The sequence below is a fragment of the Schistocerca americana genome, chromosome 3 (genome assembly GCF_021461395.2).
Source record: "Schistocerca americana isolate TAMUIC-IGC-003095 chromosome 3, iqSchAmer2.1, whole genome shotgun sequence".
NCBI lineage: Eukaryota > Metazoa > Arthropoda > Insecta > Orthoptera > Acrididae > Schistocerca > Schistocerca americana.
The window spans coordinates 207,381,480-207,400,970 of NC_060121.1; the positions used below are offsets into that span (position 1 = coordinate 207,381,480).

At 41.7% G+C, this 19,491-nt stretch overlaps 1 protein-coding gene across 5 annotated transcripts in view; it reads left to right on the top strand.

Moving 5' to 3' along the window:
* Nucleotides 1-19,491, top strand: part of LOC124607359 (cyclin-dependent kinase 12) — a 146,425-nt gene that overhangs the window by 67,440 nt on the left and 59,494 nt on the right. For 3 of the 5 annotated variants that reach the window (XM_047139661.1, XM_047139664.1, XM_047139662.1), the window contains one exon: nt 2,882-5,169. In XM_047139661.1, coding sequence (XP_046995617.1) covers nt 2,882-3,444 — 563 coding nt within the window. In that variant the 3' untranslated portion in view covers nt 3,445-5,169. Of the gene's footprint in view, nt 1-2,881; nt 5,170-19,491 lie in introns of those variants that run through there. The other 2 variants (XM_047139665.1, XM_047139666.1) reach the window with 1 other exon arrangement.

Below are 19,491 nucleotides of genomic sequence, written 5' to 3' on the forward strand. Positions count from 1 at the left end.
GTAGAACAGGGACAAGCTGGTGGTGGCTCCTTTATGCTTTGGGACAATTCACGTGGGCATACATGGGTCCAGTAGAGCTCGCACAAGGCATAATGAAGGCCAAGGAGTATTGTACACTGGTTGGAGACTACGTACACTGCTTCATGACAATCATGTTTCCTGATGGCAGTGGCATTTTTCAGCTAGATAATGCACCATGTTACAAGGCCAGAAGTGTGATGGAGTGGTTCGAGGAACACAGTGGTGATTTCCAATTGTTTTGCTGGTCCCCCAACTCGACAGATCTGAATCCGAACGAACGCATCTGGGATATCATTGCACATGGCATCAGAGCTCATCACCTTCCCCCCCCCCCCCCCCCCCCCCCTCCTCCCCAAAAATTTACGGAAATTAGGTGACTTGCGTGTGCAGATGTGGTGCCAATTCCCTCCAGTGACCTACCAAGGCCTCATTGCTTCCATGCCACGATACGTTGTTACTGTTATCCGCGCCAAAGGTGGACATACCGGCTATTAGGTAAGTGGTTATAATGTTCTGGCTGACAAGTGTAGATTTCATTTTGTGGTATACATTCAGAGTTAGTTCTGTAGTATGCTTTATTAGGTGAGATGTTAGGAAAGTTAAAAGATACACTCCTGGAAATTGAAATAAGAACACCGTGAATTCATTGTCCCAGGAAGGGGAAACTTTATTGACACATTCCTGGGGTCAGATACATCACATGATCACACTGACAGAACCACAGGCACATAGGCACAGGCAACAGAGCATGCACAATGTCGGCACTAGTACAGTGTATATCCACCTTTCGCAGCAATGCAGGCTGCTATTCTCCCATGGAGACGATCGTAGAGATGCTGGATGTAGTCCTGTGGAACAGCTTGCCATGCCATTTCCACCTGGCGCCTCAGTTGGACCAGCGTTCGTGCTGGACGTGCAGACCGCGTGAGACGACGCTTCATCCAGTCCCAAACATGCTCAATGGGGGACAGATCCGGAGATCTTGCTGGCCAGGGTAGTTGACTTACACCTTCTAGAGCACGTTGGGTGGCACGGGATACATGCGGACGTGCATTGTCCTGTTGGAACAGCAAGTTCCCTTGCCGGTCTAGGAATGGTAGAACGATGGGTTCGATGACGGTTTGGATGTACCGTGCACTATTCAGTGTCCCCTCGACGATCACCAGTGGTGTACGGCCAGTGTAGGAGATCGCTCCCCACACCATGATGCCGGGTGTTGGCCCTGTGTGCCTCGGTCGTATGCAGTCCTGATTGTGGCGCTCACCTGCACGGCGCCAAACACGCATACGACCATCATTGGCACCAAGGCAGAAGCGACTCTCATCGCTGGAGACGACACGTCTCCATTCGTCCCTCCATTCACGCCTGTCGCGACACCACTGGAGGCGGGCTGCACGATGTTGGGGCGTGAGCGGAAGACGGCCTAACGGTGTGCGGGACCGTAGCCCAGCTTCATGGAGACGGTTGCGAATGGTCCTCGCCGATACCCCAGGAGCAACGGTGTCCCTAATTTGCTGGGAAGTGGCGGTGCGGCCCCCTACGGCACTGCGTAGGATCCTACGGTCTTGGCGTGCATCCGTGCGTCGCTGCGGTCCGGTCCCAGGTCGACGGGCACGTGCACCTTCCGCAGACCACTGGCGACAACATCGATGTACTGTGGAGACCTCACGCCCCACGTGTTGAGCAATTCGGCGGTACGTCCACCCGGCCTCCCCCATGCCCACTATACGCCCTCGCTCAAAGTCCGTCAACTGCACATACGGTTCACGTCCAGGCTGTCGCGGCATGCTGCCAGTGTTAAAGACTGCGATGGAGCTCCGTATGCCACGGCAAACTGGCTAACACTGACGGCGGCGGTGCACAAATGCTGTGCAGCTAGCGCCATTCGACGGCCAACACCGCGGTTCCTGGTGTGTCCGCTGTGCCGTGCGTGTGATCATTGCTTGTACAGCCCTCTCGCAGTGTCCGGAGCAAGTATGGTGGGTCTGACACACCGGTGTCAATGTGTTCTTTTTTCCATTTCCAGGAGTGTATATTAGAAGTACACTTCAGTGTAAAGTATTTTAATTGAGACAAATATTTTTGGTCCATAACAAATTACTTATTGAAATTTTTTACTTAGTTAAACTTTCTATCTCGCATGCAGTTACTGCTGCAAAATTGTGTTGGTCATAATAGTTAGAGATATATGGCACACACAAATCTGACTGTTCTGTAACAGTTTGTGACTTGTCAGATAAACAATGTTACATCCACGACATCTTTCTTTAAATATGGAAACTACTTTCTTCTTTGTTCTTGTTCAGTATCTTATTTGATCTGGATTTTTTCCCTCTGCGTACAACTTTCAGAAGAATGATATCATTGTAGATTTGGCCTACCATGACTGGGAATATTAATTGACACATACAAATAATATTAACCAGTCACTGTTCGTATTTTTCGTGTGTTCGAGATACTTAACTTAGTGTTAATTTGTAATGGTTCTGCAGCACCCCACGAAGCCACAAAGCTTGTTTTGTAGAAAATTGTTCATTTTCAGTAAAATCATCTGGCTGCAAATTGCAGAAAATATGAACCTACTGAATTATTTATTTATTGGAAGAGTGCCATTCGATATATACCAGGAAGATAAAATTTTGGGTTTAGCAAATCCAATTTTCTCTTTTGAAGCTGTTCTTAAGAAATTTGTGAGCCCATTGTAAGAAATATGTTGTAATCGGAAGGGGAGGGGGGAAGAGTTTACTTTCAACTGTAGTTTCACTTTTGCTAGCATGTACTTCTGATTCAAAATGTCTGCTATGCACAAGAAAGGAAACACTCACATTTTTGTGTTCCAAGATTTTTTCTTCTTTTCCAGGTGGAAACTTGTGGTCAGTGGGTGGAAAGGCAGACGGCAGTTTCGATGCACATGCTGTTTATGCTGGTGATAACGCTGTTAGTAGTGGCAGTCGAAATTGGGGTGGTGTGACACCCCTTGCTACTGAAGGTGTCCGCACTGCATTAGCAACTTTGTTTAGTCGTCATGGGTTGTCAGGTGCTGCTGGAATACTCATGAAATCTATGGCCAAGGACTCAGGTACAGTACCCCCTCAGTCTCGAACATTTCATCCAGGTTTTAGTGAGTCAGAACAGGGTCATCCCATCGCTACAACGTACAGTGCAGATATAAGTGGTGATACAGGTAACCTTCATACAGACAGTTTGCGAAATGTGGGTTCAAATGTTCCTGGGAGAGGTAGAAGTCGTGGCGGTAGGGGTATGTATCGTGGTGGGCCCAGAGGGTCAGTAATTCGTAGCCCTCAAGACTCCCACACTCCTGTATTTACAACGCCGCCGCCACCTTTACACAGGCCTCCTCTGCCCTGGGGTACAGGTCGAGGAGCACCTTTCCCTTGGAGAGGACCGCATCCAGGAAGATAGTATCGGAGAAATTCCCGAGTGGTTCTTGGGGTAAAAGCTCGGACATATCAGGTTTTCTGTACTTGAAATGTGTGGAATTCACTGACATAGAAGATATTACATAGCTATTTTTATCAGATGGTGATGCTAATGCTCATTTTTCATTAATTCCTTGGTGCTATCAGTATTTTATGTGGAGTCTCTGACTTCCCTTTTGTATTGCAGGAATGTGTGGTATGTAGCACATTGTCTGGTTAAGATTTGCCATAATTCAGTTTCATTAATATTATTCTTACCCATCACAGAAACGTAGAATGGTAATCATACCCTGGAAACAAAGGCTGTGTTTGTTAGTGTACTAGTACAAATATGATTTGTAGTTTTCATCAGATGTGTAATGTCTCATCTTCCAGTCACCATTCACAACACTGAAGGTGTGGCTTCATAGAATACATTGGAAAGCTTATTAAAACCCAGAACTTACATTGTGATAAACAGTGTCACATCATTGAAATGTATATTTTGTGATTATTGTTCAAATATAGTGAATTGATTCGTAGAGCAGTTGGCATTGCTAATATTTTTGTTCCATTTTGATCATCACTTGTGTCGCCGTGCCTTACTTTTTCTTTATGATTTTAAATCATGAAAGTGACATGTTATCACACTTGCCCTTCAGTTGCTCGAAGGCTAGCATTACTCCTGAATATGATAAGTGTACTTAGTTTCTGCTATATAACATGCATCTTTATTTATGGCCGATGTTTGATCTTTTATTATAATTTCTTGTTTACATTGAATTGTCTCAGCTTTTCTTGGGTACAGGAAGTAGCAGTGAGTACTTCTTCCTCTGTCATATTTTTTAGTAGTCTGTTCAAAAAAACAGAGGGAGAGCTATGCTGCAATACACTTTCTATGTTAGCTGGAAAGTTCATGTTTGTTTTATTGTTATTTTCATAATGGTAATGGAGTTTGTGCTAAGCATTCTCTGTAGCGAACTGAATGTTTTATATGGTTGTGGCCACATACAATAGTCCAGTCCCTGCCTTTGGTGGTCTACAAATGACGATTGATGTAGTTGAGGTTCATGATACTGAATCATGTAAGTTAAAAATATTGCTCTTTCAGATCTGTCAAACAGTCTTTGGATACATATTGTTTGGCAACAAGAGCATTATTCTTATTTGTCTACCAAAGATGAACTGTTGTGTTGATTCACTATATAGTGTGTATACAAGTTGCTGATGTGTAAATATATTGTCAGGTGATTATACATCTGATATTTGTCAGCAGATTGTGGACTTAATCTGGTACCAACAGATTTGTACAGTGTACACATTAAGAAAGTTGTTTAATATTATATGTTATATGTTTCTCTTCCTTTTATACCTTTTTTAATGATATGCTTAATTTTTTAAGCAAATCATAGATGTAAAGTGTATATATCATATTGAATGTGACAGTAAGTCATAAATGCATTCCAGTTAAAATTTTGAGAAATGCTGTTTGTGCCTTGTGCAACATTTTTGAGAAATATTCGAATACTGGATATAAGTGAGCGATAAAAATAAACTATTATTTATTTCATCAAGGCTCAGTAAATGTTGCCTTGTTGCTTTGTAATATAAAATTTAATAAATAAATACAATTTAATGTTCTGTATAGTACAAATCCAATGTTGTTATTTGTATAGTAGGCATAGCAGTGTTTTTGTTGAATTTACTGCATGTTTGTGTTGCCCTGTAAACCCTGTTCCTTGTTAATAAAGGTTTCATTTCCATTTTTAAACATGTTTTGTCAGTGCGTATGCTTGATTAGTTTGTATAGAGAAGAAAAGAGAGTCTGACTAATGTGTCCATTTTGATATTTGCCAAAAATGGAAAGGAAATCTAATTATCATTGTTAGGCTACTGTGATTTTGATCTTCCACTTGAGTGGTGGTGATGCAAGAGGTCAATGGTGTCATTGATGTGTTTTGCGTAAGTACTGAAGAATCAGTAGTTATTGACTACCACTGGCAAACAGCATTGCTTGCACTCCCCCCTCCTCTTTGCAAAAAAATTGTCTTAAGTTTTTAAACTCCCCCCCCCCCCCAAAAAAAAAAAAAGAAAATAAATAAATAAATAAATTGAGTGAATATCCCTAATGTGTGCTGCAGAATTCCTGCTTTCTCATAAAAAGCTTTATTATATTTCAGATTTCTTCCACAGTAGGGATGGCATTTGATTGTGTAATATGCAGGTGTGAGCTTGGGAATGTAGTGTGTATCTCAGTTACATAAATGATGATGTAGTATATTAAACAAGTAACACAGTTCTTTACATTGTGTATGAAATGAATAGGATTCTATTTTATCCACAGGAAAATAATTTGGCCAGTTGTTGGCAAACTATATCAAATCTCAACAGTGATTTTATAATGTATATTTGGTACTGTATTTATTTGTTTTTTAAATGTGAAGAAGAAATATTTGTTTGTTTTTTAACAAACAACTTTTCCATCAAACCGTTCATACTTTGCGTATAGTTAGTAATTCTTTCTCTGTCAGCAGTACTTGTGCTATTCATCTTCTGTCACTGACATTTCATTCTAAAACTAGGAGAAAGTATTATGCACCTGCGGAATAAAATTAAACCATGAAAGGAAGGTTTGTAAATCGCGTAATGTTTCACTTAAATAATCAGAACTCTATTACCAACAGGAACATAATGTTTGAATAACTTAGCTCATAACTGTGTTGGTACCAGATACAATCCAAGCATAGTGCAAAATTTTCACTAGCAGTGCTAGCCATGGTACAATTGGATGCCTTTCTTGTGTACTTTTCTTCAAATGTAGGCAGTTTTTTGTATATTGTGTTCATACAGTAATTTTTCAAAAATCATTGCCATTTCCTTTTTTTACATTGTTGGTGCATTTCTGCTTTTGTAGTTATGTTCAGAAGATGGTGGGAGGGCCTCACCTTGCAAAAAGTTTTGTTTGAACAACTTCAGTTTTATCAGTAATGGGAGAAACGGCTTGAGTGGGGATGAGTGTGTCAGTTTTACACAGAGCAAGTCTTATTTCAATATATGGATGGCCATGATGACTCATCATTTTTATTCAAGTGATGAGTACACATCGAGAATTATGAAAGGCAACTTCTTGGTGGATTGGTGTTTTGTAGACATGAATTACATCCCATTTATTGACAAATTTATGCCAGCAATTCACACACAATAATTTTTGTGTGTCCCAATGTTTAATGTCAAAAATGATGTGGGCATTTTTCAGTGAATTACTTGCAGCGATAGTGATTTCAAAATATGACAGTGGAACTGATCACATTTTGTTACTTGCGTTGAGTTAGTGTGTAGATTTCAAGTACACTGCTGACTAGAAAAAAGGCAGTATCCAGAGAACTTGGTCAGTTGTCAATGTACGCATTATTGGGAGGTATGTACATGATTTAGATTACAATCCTTTGCGACAGGTAGAATGGCCACCAGAGTGCATTACTGTTGTTACCAGGTGTGTTAGGATACATAAGGGGAGTGAACATCGATAGATACTGAGTGCCGCTGTGAAAGATATGAATATGCCATGTACTCATTGGAGACCTTCAGTGAGGACGAGTGTGTCAATTTTACAGGGAGCAGTTCTTTCTTCAAAATATTGGTTGGCCATGATGGCTCATCCTTTTTATTAAAGTGAAAACTGAGCGGAGTTGGAAAGGTGTCTCATCGTAGGTATCTGTTTGGCCAGCTGATTGAAATGTGCAATATCCAGATTTATGGAGCATTCTGAAGTGACAGTGACCCAATGTAGGACTGCATGGGACCGTTGTAACACTCATACTGCTTGTCGACCACGTCTAACCACCACAAGTGAGGTTTGCTATATTTTGCATCAAGCCCATCGTAACTTGTACACGTAAGTGCGTGTCATCCAAGAACTAATAATGGTCTCCCTACAACATTCTGTGTTGTCCCACATCATTGGTTGGAGACTAGCAGCAGCCGAGCTAGTGAATTCCATCCATGTATATGCTGCCGTTAACATCACAATAGAAACAACAGCATTTGGAATGGTACCAGAACTGGAAAGCATGAACTGCTTATGGATGGCATAGCATTGTGTTCAGTGATGAATCATGTTTCTGTACTACCCCAGATGTCCATTATCGACAAGTACAGTGTGGGGAGCTGTTGGGTACGACTTAAGGTCAAGGCCGGTAGGACAGCACAGTAGAGTATCACAGACCTTATGCATCCTGATGGATTACCTGTCATGTGACAGCATTGTAGTGTCATTTTTCAACAAGGCGATGTTCATCCACATGTTGCACCTGTGTCTATGAATTTTATGCATGATGTTGATTTACTCTTGTGGTCATGAGATCCCTAGATGTGTTCCAGAAAGAACATGTGTGGGACCAGATCAGACACCAACTCTGCCCCAGTATCAATACATGATTCAGGATATCAGGAGTCAGTTATAACAGTTGTAGTCCAGCTTTCCTCAGGAGAATATACAATGGTTTATGACACACTTCCTGCATTTGGGCCAGAGGGGGTGGAGCCAGTTTCTTTGTAAATTTGTCTCAATGTTGTAATCATGAAGTGTCATTTGGTTTCCTCTTCTCCTTCTGGATACTTTCTGACCTCCCCCCCTTTCCCGTACACTCCCTCCCCCCTTCCCCCCAAGGCAGTGTATGATGATGACTTCTAAGTAAATGTACACTAAATATTTTTCAATATAAATGAAACTGCATTTTTTTTCGATTCATTTCACTCTGTTTGCTCTCTGAAATTGTTTTTAATTATATGCACTTCAGAAGTTGCTGTGGCATAATATCTTAGCAGCAGGTTGTAACATAATGAAGTTCTTACAAAAAAATAATTTCTGCTGTGTAAAGATTGTAGATCTGATGTCTTCACAGCCAAGGTAATGCTATAGTAATTTTGAATTGGAAACATTGTCGAGGCATAGTAAGAAAGAAATCTATACATCAATAATTCAGTGCCTTTTAAAGCTGCCATTACCATATTACCAAAGGCTATATATGCAATACCAAGTCAACACCTGCATCCAAAGGGAGTTGACTAATTTTCAGATCCTGAAGAATTTTACAAACAAGATTATAAAAACGAAGATTGGTAGAATTTGTCAGGTTAGCAACAGAGATGTAAGAAACTAAGAATGAAGTAAACGTGACAGAAAGATGACGACAAGGATCCCCCCCCCCCCCCCTCTCTCTCTCTCTCTCTCTCTCTCTCTCTCTCTCTCTCTCTCTCTCTCTCTCTCACACCACACACACACACACACACACACACACACACAAGTTCACTTTCTTGGATTCCTCTGTGTTAGATGTCGCAGCCCAGCAAGAAAAGTGATGCAGGTTGAAAAACGGCATATTTAGTTTATGTCACTGAAAAATGTGTCTCACAGTGTGCACAAAAAATGTGATAGAATTTACTTCCAACAATACTTATCTGAAATTCAAAGGGAGCTTGCATTATTTCAGTATAAGTTTCGTAGAATTAATTCTTTAAATCGAGTTTTCTCTGTACTGAAATTTTGAATTGTGTCACTGTTCTTGCTGGGCTATGATATAATGTTTTATTCTTTTGGATCTCATTGTTTCGTGGTTTTTATTTAGTAACTTCTGGACTTGATATTTCGCCTCTGACTCTGCATACTGGAAAGTTGTGACTGAATATTCTGAAGTTTCCTTTCCTCCATCTCCTAATCCTTAAACCTGTTGATTTATATTCCTTGTGTATGACAGTGATGTTCTTCATTTTAGTAAATTATGTGTGTAATAGTTTGATGTAAAAGTTCAAGTGATATGCACACCAAACCAGTAAAGCAATGGCTTAGCTTTTATACTCCATCTTTGTGTAAAAGTTCAGCTGAACTATCATGAATTTTAATCCTTTATAATACTCGAAAGTGGAGGCTAAAACAAGATGTGAGAAGTGCAACACAGGTGAATGAGACATGTGAAGGGTGTCATGAATTTTATCACTTTACAACACTCAAGATGGGAGATAAGACAAGATGTGAGAAATGCAGTACGGGTTAATGAGACATGAGAAAGGTAGCTAAAACAGAAAATATCAAAAGTCTCAGCTAAGCCTTTATGATTTTCCATGAGCCATATTTCCATCTCTTCACAGATGTGCACTCTTGAGGTACGGGCACTAACTGAATTCTAGTGGAATCTTTCACTTATCTCAAAGTGAAAAATCACAAACCATAAACCTGGAAGAGTAAGAGGGCCAAGTCAATGGCACAGAAATGTCATTTCTGCTGTTGTATGGTTGTGCAACGAGTAAGATCGATTGTATGAATATTTAGATTTAACACGTTGATGTGATAATGAAAAATGCGGGGTGTAATACAAACATTGGTTTGAGAAAAGACACCTACTCTATATGGCCATTCCAATCTGAGCTGCCAGAGATGATGGTGTGTGTGATGTCTCCTTGCTTGTGTGAATGAATGTGTGGATGTTTTCTTTTCTGAAGAAGGCTTTGGCTGAAAACTAAATTTTAACAGTCTATTCGATACGTCTGTCTGTAACTCAAAGTGTCCTCTTTACAGTGAGTAGCAATCTATCCTTTTCTTTATACTGTTGATATTCCAACCTGGAGTTTCCATTATTCAAATACTGTTAAACTACTGTATAGTAGATCTACTGATGGGGCTGTAATGTTTGCTCCTTGTTTATGTGCCTATGTACTATTCTATGCTTCTTCTATATTGAATATGTCTGTGATGAGCACCATCAAATTCGATCCATAGCTTTTAAGTCTTAGTTTAAAGCTTTGGACTCTTTGTGATGGTTTTGTCTTATTATCTTTTGTAAGTATTATTTGATAATTCTGCTTGGTTTACTGTTTGAGTATATGAGAGATCAAACTTCTTGATTAATTCTGTGAAGAACTAAAAAGCGATTCCCATTTTAGTGATTTTACTGTATCTCATATTTTTAATTGTTACTACAAAATGCTGGAATGTGTTTGCCATTTCTCCTGCTGGGATAAATAGTCTTTCATCTCAGTTTATTTCTTCACTACAGTCATCCTTGTCTAATGAGCGACAGTGTAGTATGTTTTACATGTGCACATTTCTTTGACTTTCTTCCCTTTCCCTCAGCAGTATATGTAGTCAGTGAAACAGCTTAGTAAGAAATTTCCACAGAAATAAAGTTAATGTAATGTATTGTAAAAGGTAAAGTAATGAGTCTTTGTGTTCACTGTATTTCCTCCTTATTAGTTTGTTATGCTCTGAAAGGTAAAATGAGTTGTTGGGTTCACTGTACCTCCTTCACCATTTGTACATCTACAAGAAAAGTGCTTATTGTTAAGTTTTCAGTTGGAGAACTATGTCAAGCAGCCGTTCATATTGCTTCTCCCAAAAATGTTTAAAACACTATAAATATGGATCAGGTGAACGATAATGCCCATTAGTCAACATGTCTTATTTTGCAGGGAAAGACCCTAAGGGTTCTAGATGGAGATGGTAATTACTGAAGTCAATAGACTATTACAAACTAGTGGCAGTTCACGATTATGCTAAATCTGTAAAATACTTGTGTTTGTCTGTTTGTCATTGGACACACTAATCTGCAGAACTACTAGATGAGTTTGCATGGGGTTTTTGCAGGTAACCTGAGCATAGTTTGAAGCACTGGATAGGCTTTACTTCACCAAAAGTTGATCATTTAAGAAAGAAAAGATAACATGATCTAAAGTTTTAGTAAAAGTTCCTTGTCTGTCTGAACATGCTAATCTCCAAAACGACTGAGACGGGTTTTTAGGGGGTTTTCACTGGCACTTTCAGTGTAGCTAGGGGCACCGTATAGGCTATATTTCATCAAAAGCAGATCACGGGTAAAAAGGTATTCATACATATTATAAAAATGTATTTATGTATATTCCACATCTCCTCCAAAACTAATGGTACCAGTTTCAGTCAAAACCTTGGTACGTGCATAATTTCTTGTCTGTAAAGAATTGCTATTAATTGGGTGGGGTATGTGGAAAAGACGTGTAGCCCATGATACATGAATATCCAGATTTTGTTCATCCATTGTTTGAGAATGAGAGCATTTGGTGACTTTCAACAAATTTTATACATAATTTCAAACCTTTAAAAACTTTTTCTCACATATCCCCCCTCCCCTCCCCTTCCCTCCCCATCCCGCCCCTCCTCTTCCCTTCTTCCCCCCCCCCTTCCCTTCTTCCCCTTCCCTTCTTCCCCTTCCCTTCTCCCCCTCCCCTCCCTTCTCCCCTTCCCCTCCCTTCTCCCCCTCCCCTCCCTTCCCCTCCCCTCCCTTCTCCCCCTCCCCTCCCTTCTCCCCTCCCCTCCCCTTCTCCCCCTCCCCTTCTCCCCCTCCCCTTCTCCCCCTCCCCTTCTCCCCCTCCCCTTCTCCCCCTCCCCTTCCCTTCTCCCCCTCCCCTTCCCTTCTCCCCCTCCCCTTCCCTTCTCCCCCTCCCCTTCCCTTCTCCCCCTCCCCTTCCCTTCTCCCCCTCCCCTTCCCTTCTCCCCCTCCCCTTCCCTTCTCCCCCTCCCCTCCCCTTTGCCCCCTCCCCTCCCCTTTGCCCCCTCCCCTCCCCTTTGCCCCCTCCCCTCCCCTTTGCCCCCTCCCCTCCCCTTTGCCCCCTCCCCTCCCGTTTGCCCCCTCCCCTCCCGTTTGCCCCCTCCCCTCCCGTTTGCCCCCTCCCCTCCCGTTTGCCCCCTCCCCTCCCGTTTGCCCCCTCCCCTCCCCTTTGCCCCCTGCCCTCCCCTTTGCCCCCTGCCCTCCCCTTTGCCCCCTGCCCTCCCCTTTGCCCCCTGCCCTCCCCTTTGCCCCCTGCCCTCCCCTTTGTCCCCTCCCCTTCGCCCCCTCCCCTCCCCTCCCCTTTGCCCCCTCCCCTTCGCCCCCTCCCCTCCCCTCCCCTTTGCCCCCTCCCCTTTGCCCCCTCCCCTCCCCTTCGCCCCCTCCCCTCCCCCTCCCCTCCTGCCCCCTTCTCCCCTTCCTGCCCTCTCCCCTCCCCTCCTCTCCCCTTCCTGCCCCACCCCTCCCCTCCTCTCCCCTTCCTGCCCCACCCCTTCCTGCCCCTCCCCTCCCTTACCCTCCCCTCTCCTCCCCTTCACTTCCCACGCAATGATGAAAGGGAAGAAGTTTATCAGTTATCTGAATTGTCGCTGTTCATTTTCACACCTGGCGGGGTGTTTTTGCTGCTGCAATGTATTACTTCTTTGCTACTAACTATATTTGCAACACAATTTGTACACAATGTTCAAGTACAAGCATGGTTTGGTGAATCTGGTAAATTTCCATGAAAGGATGGAATATTTTTGTTGTGGATTCAAGGCTGGTAATGTTAATTATTCCAAGGATCGTATAAAGAATTTCAGCAATTTACAGCATACAGTTCATTGTTAAGATTAGTCTGAATTGGTAAGTGTGTCGACTGCAATTGCAAATGGAGAACACGGAATTTAGTGCTGGTATTAAACATTTCCGTGTGAAAAATTGGGACCACACTGACCAAAATAGAATTGGATGAAGTTCAAATGGAAAGTACACCATCATTGAAGACCATTTGCTTTTGGATTAATGAATATAAACATGGACGGACAACCGTGAGAGACGAAGCACGCTCTTATCGTCAAATTGAGGTCACCACAAAGGAAACCATTGACAAAATCCATTGTATGATAATGAAAGGCCACAAATAAAAATTCGTGATATTACTGGGACTGTAGGGATCCCAAATGAGCGAGTACATAATACCCTGCACAGAGAATTGGCTATGAAGGAGCTGTGTGCGAAATGGGTGCCTTAATTGCTCACAGTCGATTAAAAGCCATTTGGGACAACATTTCAGCACTATCTCTAATGATGTTTAATCACAGTCAGCAAGACTTTTTGTGCTGATTTTACACACCGAAATCAAAAAAATGGTCAAAAGCTGGTGAAAGTACATTGAAGTATCAAAAGACAATTTTTCAGCTGGTAAAGTGGTAGCATCTGTTTTTTGGGATTCCCAAAGAATAATCCTCATAGGCTATGTGGAAAAAGACAGAACCATAACTGGACAGTAACATACTTTCTTGCTTCTTCGTTTTACACTTGGGTGTGCTGAAAAGGCCAATGTTGGCATGCTAAATGGTGGTCATTCACCAGGATAATGCACCATCCCACACATCAGCGATAACAATGGCGAAAGTGTGTGAATTGGGCTTTGAAGTGGTTCCTCATTACACTATTCAGCAGACTTAGCCCAAGTGACTTCTTCCTGTTCCATAATTTTGAAACATTAGCTTGCTGGGGAGAAATTTTCATCAAATGAGGAAATGATTTTTCAATCAATAAGTATTTTTCAGAGTTTGAGAGACTCTATTTTTCCGATGGGATGAAAATGCTGGAGGATCGCTGGGCCAAGTGTGTGTCCCTCAGTGGAAATTGTGGCAAAAGGAAGGTGAGTTGTTTGCAAAATAAACATTTTTTTTTTGGTTTTTACCAGACTTACCAAATCACTCTCGTACACCACTGAATGTACCTGCAAAATTATACCTGTGTACAGCACATAGTGCAGGATATATGATGTCATGAACACTGAAAATGTGAAAAACTGCTGCATCATGCGTGGCGTTTAAATTTATCATCACTAACACGTAGAACTGATTTTGATGAAATTTGGTAAGGAGGTAGCTTGAACCCTAAGGAAGATCATAGGCTACTTTAGAAAATGTGTAGTACAAGATATTTATTGATTTGAAGAATATTATACAATTTACGTAAAAGTATTTACTCTTTGCTAAAGCTACTCTGACTTTTTTATTTTATTGAATTTTTTTAAAATGCCTTTCTTGGTTGATACATGCTATATGATTTAGAGTAATGAATGCGATGCTTATGCAGTCTAGTAGTTTACTCAGTACTTCCAAACTACTTGTTGTATGGTGTTTTGCTGCATGATGTTCAGGGTGTCCCATTTATCTTGACCACCCTAAATAACTGTTTGTCCAGACGCAAATTACAAAATGTTTCAAGCAAATGTTCTTTAGCTGTCAGGGGGACTAAGTGACATCCTGTAATTTTTTTTAAATTTATTTTTTTCCCCTGTAATTCATTTCCTCTCCTAAACATCTATTCAAAAATGTATCACGGTGTACCATTCACTGAAACACAATGTTATTAATTACATAACACAACATTCATGTTGACACTCCCAGTGCTTAGTGCAGGTACTCTGGGTAATGGAACACATCCATGTGCTAACGTTGACAGAGGACAAATGTAAACATAAGTAGAATGCACACCCGTCATTCCATCAACCATCGTCAGTTGAAGAGTTGTGAGAGTAGCATGTTTAGTACAGTAGTTTAGTCCTTTCAAATATTGTTGTGTAGAGTCGGCTTACAGTAAAGGCTGCCCTTCCTACAAACTGCATCGACATAACAGATCTTTTATTGTTGTTGTTGAAGGTAGGCAAAATGTTACATAGGCAGCGGAACTGTACAGAGAGCGATATCCTGACAAGAACCCACCTTCCCAATGGATGTTTTCTTGTCTTGTTGCGACGCTTCAGGAAATGGGAAGTTCCAACCCCCCTACAATGCAATCGTCGTAGCACTCAAACAGATGAAGCTGACAAAGTTACTGTTCTCGCTTCCGTTGCTATCAATCCACATGTGAGCACACGACAGCTTGAACACGGGATTGGCATTCCTAAAACCAGTATACATCGTATGCTTACATGTCATCGGTTCCATTCTTATAATGGACACTTACATCCAGAATTGCATGGGAATGATTTCCAGAATTGTGTACAGTTCTGTCAGTGGGCGCAACAGCAAATCCTCGCCAACCTGAACTACTTCTCCAATGTTCTATTTACTGATGAATGTTCCTTCTCAAACAAAGGACAGGTAAATACAAGGAACATGCATTATTGGTCCAGCGACAACCCACAATGTCTTAGATAGGTGGAATATCAGCGTCAATGGAGAGTTAACATCTGGTGTGGGATGCTTGGTACTACAGTTATTGGCCCTTATTTCATCAATGGTAGTCTAAACGGCACAGCGTATGCCAACTTACTCAGACGAATTCTTCCTCCTCTCCTGGATGAAGTGCCACTAAGAACTGCACGTCATGTTCTAAACCGAAGGTATCTTGCCAGATGGATTGGTCGAGGAGGAACAGTTACTTGGCCTGCTAGGTCTCTTGATTTAAATCCTTTGTACTTTTTTCTTTGGGGATGCATTAAAGATGTCTATCGTGATATCCCAACAACTCCAGAAGAGATGCAGGAATGTATCGTGCTTGCTTGTAATTCTCTTCAGCAGGCAACACTGGAAGCAGTAAATAATTCTTTCATTCAACGAGTGCACCAGTGTATCTGTGTCCAGGGTCACCACTTTGAGCACCTCTGAACGTTCTACTTCAGGGAAATGGTACAGGAGAGTCAAAGTCAATTTTGTTTTGTGTCTTTTCTTCGTTTTCATTTGTTTTCTGACAACTCCAGCAAGTAGAAGAGTTTGTGATCCTGGGCTGAAAGTCAGTGTTATGTTATGTAATTAATAACGTTGTGTTTCAGTGAATGAATGGTACACTGTGATACATTTTTGAATAGGTCTTAGGAGAGGAAATGAATTACGAATAAAAAAAATACAGGGTGCCATTTAAAAAAGTCATACCACTGTTCATATCTTTGTAAAAAACAATGCTACAACGAAGACAATCATGCTTATTGATGTCCCCCTGACAGCTAAAGAACATTTGCTTGAAACATTTGTAATTTCCATTTGGACAAACAATTATTTCGGGTGGTCAAGATAAATGGGACACCCTGTATAGCTGTTATGTGCACCGTCCAGTGTTTGAGAATGAGAGCACTTAGTGAAATGCACCAAACTTTACACATAATTTTGAACCTTTACGAAACTTTTTCATGCTGATAATCCCTATAATATGATGAGAGGAAAAACGTTTATTGCTTACTACATTTTCACTGTTCAAGCAGTAAACTGTAACATCAGGCATGATGTTATGACATTTACATTTAGTGCTTCTTTGGTACTAATGCTATTCACAACTCCTTTAGCAGACAGTATCCACATATGCTGCTGAACATGTGTACAAAATTATACCATTGTACGACACACAGTTTAGGAGATATGAAGGTTGCAGGAGACGGACAGAGAGAAGGGGAGGAGCAGATGGACTAATAAAATTAAAATAAATATACACCAGGGCAACATTGGGTGCTCAGCTAGTTAGAAAGAAACTCAGCTTCGTGGTAGGGTAATATGACAGCACCTAAGGTGGTAATAAACTCATTGTATTGCAGTATACATAACAACACAAATAGACACAGTGTATTAATGGATGGGACAAGTACAAAGTTTATGACTGTTGACTGACCAGATGAAAGACAAGATATTTCTTACTTTGATTTTACATTGTGAACTCTCTTGGGTGTGACAGTTTCTTTAATGCTACTATTCTTCAAATTTGTTCTAGATGACACTTGACTGCACCTCTAGGCACTCTTGAACTTGGATAGTGACTGTGTCCTTTTATTCTTGAAGACTGCATGTATAAAGGATCTGCCCATATAAAAAGGAAAATTAGTTCTCTAAGTGTGCTTTTGGCCTGTGGCACAGGTCGATGATTTGGTGGTAACAGGGCAGTTTCAAAGAGTCTTTCTTAGTTAGAGTAGTACAGTGGTGGGCCTGTACTTCCATGTCCTGCTTTTGATAACTTTGCTGACAATTTCATCATTACGGCTTTTTACTAGTGGATGTGCATGCTACGTATCAGTCATACTCACTGGTGCAGTTGCCGTCAGCTGCATAACAAACACTAGACCGTGAGCAACTGCACATGATGGAAAAAGCCATCTGAGTCATGGGGTTAAGGAGGAGGTTGGGGAGGGATAGCAGGGTATAGGTGGGTGATGGCGAAGTGCTGCTTGTGGTACCATGCAAGCATGTGGTAGGGACGGGGTCGGCAGCTAGGTGCAGTCAAGAGGTTAGGGGGGTGGAAGTGGGTGTGTGAAAAATAAGAAATGTAGAGTTGGAGTAAAAGGACTGTGGGTATGTTGGTGGAATAGAAGTCTTTGTAGTGCTGGAGTGGGAGCAGGGAAAGGGGTAAGCAGGTGTAGGAAAGGGAGAAACGAAAGTTGAGGCAAGGGGGTAACATAGGATATATTGCAGGGAGAGTTCCCACCTGTGCAGTTCACAAAAGCTGGTGTTGGTGGGAAGCATATAGATTGCACAGGCTGTGAAGCAGTCAGTGAAGTGAAGAATGTTTAACCTCCCAACAAGCAGCACTTCACCGTCCCCTAACTTACCCTGCTATCCTTCCCTCTACTTGTACCAGCCTCATTCCTTATCCCATCAAGCACAGTTGCTCGCATTCCGGTCTCAGTGGCCAGAGACAGTGGTCAAGTGTGGGTGAGTTGTGCTTGCACGAATGTACAGGGTGATTCTAATTAAAGTTAAACTTTCAAACTGCTGTAAAATAACACCATTGGTCAGAATGACGTGAAATTGCAACAGAATATTATCGGAGAAGGGGGAAAATGTGTTACAAAATGTAGCAATAGATGATGCTGCGAGCATCATAATTTGTGGTCGACAGCAAATGAATCGTACAATGATGCCTAAAGTATACGTTTAACATTAAACAAACTGGACTATTCAGTGTGCATGCAAAGTCACATCACGTCAGATGGGAAAATTAGTTTTTAATTGTCGTGAGGCCAAAAACCGCGTAAAAAGCATCAATCAAATTCAAATCGGATTATTAATTTCTGTGTGACTGGTGCAAAACATGTTCAATGTCCACCGTTTTCTGCAACAAGTTGAAACTGAGAAACAGCACATTCCACAACTGATCGAGATGTTTCCAGGGTCACGTTCAGAATGTGTTGTGCAATGCATACCTTTAACACAGCTAAGCTTGCAATCAGAACAATGAACACAGTATCTTACAGATAGCCCCACAACCAGAAGTCACACGAATTAAGATCAGGTGATCGGGATGGCCAAGCTGTTGGGAAATTGCGGCTGATAATTCTAGCATTTCTGAAATGGCACTTCAACAGTTGCTTAACTGGATTTGCAATGTGCGGAGATGTGCCATCTTGCATAAAAGTGATCCTATCCACACATCCACGATGTTGGAGAGCTAACCAGTGATGGTATAGGTAACAGGACCAGAAGCACCCGTCTCACCAAAAAAATATGGCCCTATGATAAATGATGCCATAACCCGTACCACACAGTGACCTTTTCAGGATGAAGTGGTACTGGTTGATTTGCGTGTGGATTTTCCGTTGCCCATATTCGACAGTTCTGTGTACTGACATATGCTGTCAGATGGAAGTGTGCTTTGTCTGTCCACAAACTCTTCCATGGCCAATCATTGTCCACTTCCATGTGAGCAAGCAATTCTAAAGCAAAGGTCTCTCGTGCTGGCTGGTCAACAGGAAGCAACTTGTGCACATGGGTAATTTTGAAAATGGATAGCAAAGAAGGATGTTTCGTAGTTTTATACCCACCATGCTCACGGGTATGCCCACTGTTCGGGCAATTCTCCATGCACTACACGTTTGCACACCACCACTTGTCTCCTCCTGCATTGCTGTGGCCACGGCTTCCTCTGACATCGAACCAATTTGTTTCCCCCCACTACCAGGTTGCACACCAAAACAACCTGTCTTTTTGAATTTCTGAATCAATTTCTCAAGACCCATGGCAGTCATTGGACCAATGCCTTTTTTCAAACCTTTCAGTGTCTGGAACTTCTGCAGAGCAATGTGTGCACAGTCATAATTCTTGTAATACAGCTTTACAAGCAGAGCACGATCCTGCATTGGAACAGTCATGGTGAACATCACAGACGCGAAAGGAACAAAAGCCATGGACTAGGCGTGTTTATACCAACTTCAATGGTTTGTACGCATGAGAGGTGTTCTCATTTATGTATTCTGATACATACAGCACCATCTATTGATCAGTTTTCACGCTATTTTTTTTCTGCTGCCATGCGTTTTCCCCCTTCTCCGATAATAT